The 10174-nt window shown below is 35.2% G+C and overlaps 1 protein-coding gene across 1 annotated transcript in view; it reads right to left on the bottom strand.

Annotated features, from left to right (window-relative positions):
- MYCBP2 (MYC binding protein 2, E3 ubiquitin protein ligase) overlaps positions 1 to 10174 on the bottom strand; it is a 271487-nt gene that overhangs the window by 119906 nt on the left and 141407 nt on the right. The window contains exons 39-44 of the mRNA XM_012000660.1: positions 9332 to 9432; positions 8439 to 8657; positions 6378 to 6603; positions 5200 to 5318; positions 4376 to 4463; positions 1830 to 1879 (exon numbers count right to left, since the gene is read on the bottom strand). Of these exons, the coding sequence (XP_011856050.1) occupies positions 1830 to 1879; positions 4376 to 4463; positions 5200 to 5318; positions 6378 to 6603; positions 8439 to 8657; positions 9332 to 9432 (803 nt within the window). The remainder of the gene's footprint in view (positions 1 to 1829; positions 1880 to 4375; positions 4464 to 5199; positions 5319 to 6377; positions 6604 to 8438; positions 8658 to 9331; positions 9433 to 10174) is intronic.

Below are 10174 nucleotides of genomic sequence, written 5' to 3'. Positions count from 1 at the left end.
TGTTTTGAGATGGCATTTCACTCTTGTTGCCTGGGCTGGAGTGCAATGGTGTGATCTCGGCTCACTGCAACCTCCAACTCCCGGGTTCAAGCAATTCTCCTGCTTCAGCCTCCTGAGTAGCTGGGATTATAGGCATGTGCCACCATGCCCAGCTAATGAGACAGGGTTTCTTTTGTCACCGAACTGCCAGTGAACAAATCCCAATGCAATTGCTCACTAGCTGTGTGATCGTGGGTGAACTGCCTAAATGCTCTATGCATTTGTAAATGGAGATAAAACTTTTTAATTCATTGGGTTGCTGTGGGGAGTTAAAAATGCACAAAATGTTTAAAATAGTGCTTGATAAACATGAAATAAATGTTTTCATTATTACCACTTTGATTAATTCATCTCAGGAAATAAATAAAATGTAAAGCACGAGCCTTAGCAATTACAAGGACTGGGTACCAGCCTTTGTTTCCCATCTGAGTCTTCAAGAAGTCACAAAACTTCTTTGAACTTCAGTGATTATAATTGTAAGATGCAAGACCTAACATTGATTTCAAAGTGTAATTACAAAAACAGAGAGATAATATTAAAGATGCTGAAACCTATCAAGTGCTCTACAGATATTATTTAAATCACTACTACTAACTACATATACCTAGTACAGAAAATAAGTATGATCTAAATTGGTGTTTTCCAAATGTGGGCTCAAAGTTCTCTGATCCATGGCCGAATTAGAAAAACTAAGGATATAACAGAGTCTTCCATTCTAAGACCTTTCCATCTGGGGCTATTAAAATGTCTTTTATTTTATAAGACATTGCTGATAATAAGTAGTACATTTTTAAAGAGTGTTTTTACCTAATAAGTTCTCAGGAAAAATATTTTTGGAAAATTTTACAAATCTATCAAATCCTAGGGTCTGAGCACCACTGATCCAGCTGAGAGACTCTCAACTTTTCTTCTATCTTCACACCATTGCTAGATGCAAAATTTTCCCCATCACTGATGTTCTCAGTGTGTGGTAACCAACGGTGCTCATTTAGCAGTACATCAGAATCTCTGGTTTGGCCTAAGTAGGTATTACAATTTGACAAATGATGCCTACAGATTCTGATATTTCCATCCTATTACAGATTACTAGCCAGCTAAAGTCAGACTAATGAAGAATACAATATAGTCATCTCTAAGCAATTTTAAGAAATATTAGGTTGATGTAACAGATCCAAAAGGGTACTGCACTGAAATACAGTACTCATGTATTTCCATTCAGAGTCAAATGTGCTAGTTAATGCCTAAATGAGCAAAAAAGGTAAAGCAAACAGTAATAAAAACAACAAATGATGGCTCCCAATTGTCCACAGGCAATTAGCCCTAACCACTTAATGAGATATACTGGTTTGTCACAGACTGAGCTCACCAACTGTACTGACCTCACTTTTTGCTGCTTCCTATAACACAACTATACATCCTTTGTGAAATGTCTTTCCCCTTTCTCTAGCTGGCAAAAAAAAAAAAAAAAAGAAAAAAAAATTCTTTCAAGATGCAGTTTAAATGGCCACAGCTCTGCAAGCCATCCTTTGCACCCTTGGCACTTGATTTGTTTTTTCTCCCAAAGGACTTTTGTCTAACTCCAGAGTCAATTACCCACCAAATACATAGGGCTCACATGGGTTTCTCCCACCAAAGGGAGCAATTATAAGTTATTTATATCTATAATGCCAATGAATAGAGTGAAGTACTTAATGAATGGACCCAATGGTCAAGATAAATAGGCTGATCTGAGTGATAATACTTTTTAAATTAATGTACAAAGTTTATCCTTAAAACATTTGGGACAATACCTGCAATGCAGCCTCTTCAAGAATTTCAAGGTCTTCCTCTAATTCATTACCTGTTGTGCGAATAAAACGTTTTACTAAAACATGTCAATACTTAGTTTAGTTTAATTTTCTAGTTCTTTGCATTCATTACACTTTTTTTTTTTTTAAATAATTCTGTTATTCCAGATTGAAAAGATTTGTGATTCTGGAAAAAATTCCAGCAGCATACATTTTAATATATAAGATATTTCCAGTGGGAATATACTACAATTCTCAAGGCAATACTCAAGAAGCACCCATGGGTGATTTGCCAAAGATATATCCTACATTTATGAATATAAATGTATACTTTCTGAACTTAGTGTATTCGTTTTGTCTAAAAAAAGAGGGAGCAAATTATTTCAAATCTGAGCCTTTATATTTTGGTTGCCTTATAGAAGAGCTATAACTTTAGTAAATGACAGGGACTCACAGAAAAATAAAAGGCAGTGACTGCATCCCCTAGCCACTTTCTCCTTTATTAATTTAGAACGTATTTGTTGATCTTTCTTTGACATTATTAAATGTTACTAATAAAGTAATACTTGTTCAATGTGAAATACTCAAATTGTATAGAAGTGTAGAACAAAAAATTCGAAATCTCTAACCAGTGCCATGCCCCCTTAAAACTATCCACTGTCAACAGCTTATGTGTTGTTCTAGAAACTCGGTGTGCAAACAAACCAAAAATGTGTATGTGTTTCAACCACATACAAACATACTCTTTTTTTTTCTTTTGAGATGGAATCTCACTCTGTCGCCCAGGCTGGAGTGCAGTGGTGCGATCTCAGCTCACGGCAACCTTCACCTCCCAGGTTCAAGTGATTCTCTTGCCTCAGCCTCCCGAGTAGCTGGGACTACAGGCGTGTGCCACCATGCCCAGCTAATTTTTGTATTTTTAGTAGAGACGGGGTTTCACCGTGTTAGCCAGGATGGTCTCAATCTCCTGACCTCGTGATCCACCCGCCTCAGGCTCCCAAAGTGCTCGGATTACAGGTGTGAGCCACAACATACTCTTCTGTAATATACAGAATAATGTATGCAAAAATGGGACCCTCTTCTGCAACTTGCTTTTCTCACTTAATATAATTTGGACAGCTTTCCTTGTTAGGCCATATAGGTCTACTTTTTCAAAGAGCTGCATAGACTGCCACTGAATGGGTATGCCATTACTTATTTAACTGGTTCCCAACTGAAAGACATTTTGGTTGTTTCTGGGTTTTACAATCACAAGCACTGCTATATTAATCCATCCTTCAACATATACTTTTTGAGTATTTGTGCAAATATGTATAAAATTTTTTTAAGTCAAAAAGTATATATAATGTAAACTTTAACAGCTATTGACAAAAATAGGTTGCTAGCAATTTTCCTCATGTGGATATAATACAAGGTCTCATTTCCGCACATACATACCAATATTAACTGGGAGAAAAGGAATGAAGAAGAATAAAAGGGACCAGGAAGAGAGAACGTAATAAAGAAGCAAAGTCAGAGGCAGAAAAGGGAGGAAAAAATAATAGTGGGAAGGGTAGTCTTAAAGGAAGGAGTAAAGATAGATTTTAGGGTGGGGGGGTAAGAAAATAAAACTTTAAACCGTGTATAAACATTATAGAATCAGTAAGCATTTTTATTTTCAACTTTACTCCCTTGATTATAGATTAATCGTGGATCATACAAATTTGCTTCATATAAAAAGTACCATTTCTGCCACTGCCTCATCTCTGTTCTGCTCCAGTGAAAAATTCTTCTAAAGAGATATCTAAATTCAAATGGACCGCCCTTCCTTACTTTCCATTCTCCCTCTCTACTCTGAAATGACTTACAGTTCTCTCATTTTACTAACATATTTCTTATTGCATATACAAGCAACCAACAAGTCTTCAAGTCCAATGATAGATTTTAATTCACTTCTCAGAGCATGCCAAAATCCCAGGAACATCCTCTCTCCTGGTTTTTCTCCTCCTTCACTGACTGTTCCTTCGCAGTCTCATTTGCAGCCTCCTCTTCCTGTTCTGTACGTCTTTGAAATTTTGGTAAGTCACAGCTTTAATCCTAAGCTATCTTCTCTTTCTTATCTACATTCTCTAGCATATCTTTCATACAGTCTCATATCTTTAAATAATGAGCATATTCAATTACATTTCTATCTACCTGTCCTCTGATCTAGACAATGAATATTCAGTTATCTACTTGATATTTCCACTAGAATATTTAAGAAATATCTAGAATTTTTGGTTTAATACTATATATTCAGTGCTTGGCTGAACATACACACTATACCCCCTGGCTCAAAGCATGTATTTGCATAAAAAGGGTGTCCATGTACGTGTGTAAATTTAAAAAGGCCAGAGGATACCCTTCAGTCTCTTAGACAAACTCAAATTACCAGTACATGAAGCAGTTATTGCTCATGAATATTTTGCAAATCTATTTTCAGACCTTTTATAATACATACATTCTACTCTTAAAATACAAACAAAACAAAACAAAACCCTATCACAACATCCAGCGTTGGCCACACTTACCAATAGGCAGTGCTAGGTCCTTCTTCATCAGAGCTGCCGCACAAACCCCACCAAGATTGGCTAATTCTTTTTCCAGCTGGATGACTCCCTATGGAATTGCATAAAATTTGCTGCTTTAAAAATGTTTGAATGATAATATGGATTATCAGCAAAATGTGATTTGAATTCAAGCATTACTTTTGAAATCAGAAGGAAGCACGTGAAGCTAATGGTTAAATCGAGAGGAGATGAGATTCAGTACTCAATGTTTTATCTCAGGCTGGTTGTAAGGTTCAGGTTTAAAGGTTCATTGTCCAAATCACTGTTCATTCATTACTTTGGTCCACTTTGTCCTCGGTTTTATTTTATTGTATGATTTAAAACATTTAGACAAGATGACAGTCCCTTTGTGAAAACAGGTTCAACTGTTTACTCAGAAAGGTATAGCCAACTGAGCAGGTTCAGGGCAGGTATAACTACACTTCAAAGGCTGGGTCATGTTGCACAAACTCCATCCTCTTCATGTATTAAAAGTAGCAAAACAGACCACTGTACATAATTAAACTACAAAATATTTAGAATTATACATCCCTAGGTCAAAACTAATTTCTTTCCATTTTTTGGTAGAGAAAGGATTTCGATATATTGCCTAGGCTGGTCTCAAACTGGCCTCAAGGGTTTCTCTCACCTCCCAAAGTGCTGCAATTACAGGTGTGAGCCACTGCACCTGGCCCCGACTTTTTGAATAGCGGCAACAGTACAATTTAAGTCAGTTAGAAGCACAACTCACTAGCCCTTAGAAACACAATCTTCCTTAAAAGAATGAAAAGACAATTCATTCTTACCTCATCAGGTCCAGGGCTAAATTCATATCCAATTGCAAAACACTTAAAACCATAGAAAGAAGCTTTGTCATCTTTCACATAATCTGATGCGGTCTCCAGTGAAAAAAGGGCCTCATTTCCTAATAAAAATGCCAGAATTGAGTTCAAACTCTGAAACAATTTTATTAAAATTTCCCTCTTTTATCCAATGGACTTTCTCTTTTATCACAAGATAGGCAGAAACACACATCATATACTACATAACTTAAATAGACTTGTGGCGGGGAGCGTTCCTATATCTACTTGAGGAAATTGTACCAAAAATAACACTAGAAACAACAGGTCTATCGCAAATAAATTGTTACTTTTTTTCATAATCAAATTCCCCTGCTTAATAAAGTACTTAAGTTACATGGGCAATCATTTTTCAATTATTTGTCAAATACTGACGTTAGCCTTTTTGTTTTTCAAAGTGGGCAATCCTCTACCCTGGCATGTGTCTTTTTCTGATCTTTTCCCAAACAAACAAACAAATAGGTGGTCAGAGTGGAAAGAAGTTGTTTCTGAATTGAAATTGCCTATTAGTTTGAAGGATAACAAGAGTAGTCCTAGTTAACCGGTTAAGAATGCAACAAACGGTAAGTTTTAAAGCATAGTTTTAAAAACTTACTTAAATAACTTTCTTTTAAAGAAAAGCACAGTACCAGCAATAACAACTGTGCTTGTATGCTCCGACTCTCCCGTTCACACATACCCTCAAGCCAACTGAAACAGCTTTCACACAACTTTTCACACAAGAAAGTGGTTCACAAATTCTCTTACAAGGAAGGACTTCAGTCCTTCATTAAGTTCTGAAAATTTAGCCTTTCTGGGAAAATAAAAGATTTAATCCATTGTTTTCTATAATTTGGCCCCAACTGCACAGCTAGCTAGTTGCTCCTCAACGTTAACACTCTGCTTTGGTCAAGCTAATCTTTTTTTCACAAAATCCTTAAAACACTGTCTTCTCCGAAACTTGGATCAGGCTGTGCCCCTTGCCCAGGGTATCTTATTTATTCCTCAAATGCAATCCAGATACATGGTAGGTCTTGAATAAATTTCTCTAAAAATTAGATAAACATTTTCAATGATACACCCCTACTCAATATACATAAATGCACTTATTTTACCACATAAAACAGAATGAAAGAAAAACTTACCTGGCAACACCAAAACCATAGTAGGCCACCCAGAGGATCCTGAAAATTTCTTTAATTCTATCCATGAATTAAGATTTTCATGAACAGATGTCAATTTTGGTCCATATCCTGAATTCTGAAAAGTTCTGACAGGAATCAACAAACGAAGGACATCTTCTGACTGTGCAGTACCACACTGAGGGTCAAATTCGATTGTCATCCACCTCACACATTCTGGGAATGTCACCTGAGGCCAATAGGCAAGGCAACATGAATACAGATATATAGACATACAAACACACACATCTGCATCTGTATGTGTATATGTGTCTATGCTTTTATTAAATGACACAACAGGATAAACTACAAAATACAAAATAGAATAAAATGTTACCTATGACAGAGAAGGAGGAACAGAGTGACGAGGACAGAGATAAAAGCTAGATTTGTTTCATAAATTTGACTTCAAACTATGTAAGTATTTAAAGAATTCTAAAACAAAATCCAAATTTAAAAAGCAATTCCTAAACTCTAAAATTAAACGACTCTATAAGTGTATATCCAATGAACGTATAATCATGCAAAGAGGGAGCATTCCAACTAGATTTAAACACAGTAATGTGACCATACATTTAGATGGGATATACTTCAAAGACAACACACACACACACACACCCCCCAAATGAAATAATTTAAATGATTTTTGAATTCTGATATTCCCAGTGTCACTAATAGGAATTTTAGATGTAGGAGAAAGGAGACTGAGGTGTGTCTGTGGTCCTTATTTTGAATTAGTATCAACGGTATAAACTCATGAGGTATTTTATCTTTTAAAAACTATACATACACATAAATCTATACATAAACATATACACATTTATATATATACATATGTAAACATAACATGTGTGTGTGTATGTATAACAGAAATTAGGACACTTTGAAAAAATGGTTTGTTCCAAGTCTGAGGCATTAAACATATAAAAGGAGCCTGGAACATCTTATCCAACCAGAAAGCAAGGAAGCTAGGAATGACTGCAAGGGGTGTGCCTGAAAGACCCAGCAGGTAAGCTGAAGAGGCTCCCATCTAACAAACATATAGGATCCAGTTTCTTCAACAAATAGAACTCAAGGGAACAAAAAAAGAGAGAGACAGAGGGAGTCTTACAGATTTAAAGGAACTTAAGATTAAAGGGGACTTAAGAGACATACTAATCACAATGTATGGATCTTACATGGATTCTAACTCAAATTATTAAAAATTTACATGATGTTTGAAGACATTAAATTGTTTTTTTTCAGTGTGATAATACTATGGGTATTTTTAAGGGTCCTTATATTTTGGAGACACTGTGTCAATAAATATTATAAATGTGCTTTAAAACAATACAGGAGGGTTAGGAAGCAGGTAGGGAATAAATAAGACAGGTCTAAGAGTTGACACTGCTGAATCCGGGAGATGGATAAACAAGTGCACTGTACTAGCCTTTTTACCTCTACAGACGCTTAATAGCTTCTACCATGAAAAGTGCAATATTTTATAAGCACACAAAATATAAATTTATCCTTTTCTTCCTTAATTTGCATGATACAATGAAAAAACAAAGAACATGGATTTTGAACACTCTCTAATAACACTAAATTTATAATCATTTTATACATAGTTTTTTTAACATTATGTATAGACTACTTTAAATCTTACATTGGGGTTGTAAATTTTCAGAGCTCAGGCTGTGGTACAAATAATGCTAGTTCAAAAAATATAATTTAAATTGTTAATGCTTATATCTACTACTATTACAAATCACAGCATGAAGTTTAGCATTATATACCACACTATACTTGTAGGAAGATTTCAGAACAACCCTCATAAACCAATAAAATTTTATCATCTTTGAGATAAAAATTCCGTCTTAAATTATTCTGTATATCCAACAATGCCCAATCACCTGCTGATTCTCTATATGTAAATACTATAAAAGAAGCTACACTCATAAATGCAGGCCAGGCATTCTTTAAGATATCATCAGAGAACCTCACACCAAGTTTTACAGTCAAATCACACTAAGAACTGGTGCCTACCTTGTAGTGCATCACACAGGCAGGTTTATACGGGTGCTCACTCTCTATGACAGCATAGTGATTGGAGGTTGTACAAGCAGAGAGGCCCTGTTCAGGCTGGTTTCCTGTGGTGCTATCTGTCGACTGATTAGGGTTGAAGGCAGGGGGTGCATACTTCTGATTCAAAATGGCAACTGACGGAAGCAATTGTTGGACAAGGCCAAAGACTTCTACAGCCACCTAGTACACATATAAAAATATGGTTAAATGAGATACATGTGAAAGTAGTTCTAAAATTATGAATTACAATAATTATTGGTTACTCTAATAACAATTTCTGTCTAAATTTTCTACTAGTTAAGTTTTTGTTCAAAGAGAAATCTGTTCAATTGATTAAAAAAAGATTTATCTTAGATGTTACATGACAATATCTAAATCTATATTTTTAAACACTTTCGTTTTTTCATGATCTGAAGTAAATCATGTTTTACTTAATTATGCCAAAGAATCAATAGTTTATCATTTCTTCCATCTCTTGAATATGTCACTGTTTTAAAACGCTCTTGTCCTTTAACATTGCTATTCTTATTAATGAAGACCATCTGGCATCAACTTTATAAATTTGAAAAATCTCAGTTAACATAATCTTTCCGTACATGTCACATTTCTAAAATTTCTAAAATCTATTTCCCATTCACAGATTCTTCAAATGTAAAGCCAACAAATAAGCACAGCAATCCAGTAAACAATACGAAGAAGAACAGAGAAGTATAATAATTAGTATCTCTCTCTGCTTGTTACCTATATCCCAGATGCCTCAAAGATGCAAGTTTTTGTAAAGACAAGACACAAAGTCTTTGTTTTTAAAAGGTATTTAAAAAAAACATTCAAAGTTATAGAATTAAATTACACACCTTGGGAATAGCAGCAGCTACTGGTCCTATGTACGCTATAATAAGGGGGAGCAGCATGGAAAACAGACTGGAAGAACTCAGCAGTTCTGGAATGTCGTCAGCTAAAAAACGCATAAAAGGCATTAAAACTACAGTTAGAATGTAATTTCATTGTACTGTATACATGCTATACTAAATCTATATTCTGTTCTTTTGAGCGAAACTATAGTTGACACTAATTGGGTGCTTGTCAAGGGCCTGATACTATTCTGAAGGCTTTTTAGAATACATGCCTTATCTCAACTAATACTCACAATAAGAAACTTTTATTATCCCCAATTTTTAGAAAGGAAAACCATGGCACACAGTGTTTAAGTATCTTACCCAAAATACTTAATACACGTACCTGTAAAATAATAGAGCTGGAACCTAGGGTAATGGAGCCTTTATTTAAATTACCATTCTGGCACCAAACATGGCTCTATCAGTGACATTAGGCAAATTACTTAATCTGTAACTTAGGATCACAACAGTATTCCCCTCATTTGGATGTTGTGAAGATTAAACAAGGTAATATACGTAAAGCACTTGAGAACAACACCTGCACATATTCAGCACTCCAAAAACATTTACTGTTATTAAGCTATATGGCTTTCTGTTTTTCCAAGAAAAGCACTTTACTGATTAACATTTTACTCAGTTATCCATGAACATAGTGCTGGAAAGATAAGCTAAGCCTATACTGTGAAGACCTTTATTTTATAGGCCAATTATTCTCCCAAATACTGATTCCTAGGTCTGCTGTGACATCAAAACAGGCTGCACACTTATTTAAAAAACAGTTTTTTAACCTACCTTCAAGCC

Source organism: Mandrillus leucophaeus, unplaced genomic scaffold (assembly GCF_000951045.1).
Source record: "Mandrillus leucophaeus isolate KB7577 unplaced genomic scaffold, Mleu.le_1.0 Scaffold638, whole genome shotgun sequence".
In the NCBI taxonomy this organism is placed as follows: Eukaryota; Metazoa; Chordata; class Mammalia; order Primates; family Cercopithecidae; genus Mandrillus; species Mandrillus leucophaeus.
This window is presented reverse-complemented; position numbering and strand designations above follow the sequence as displayed.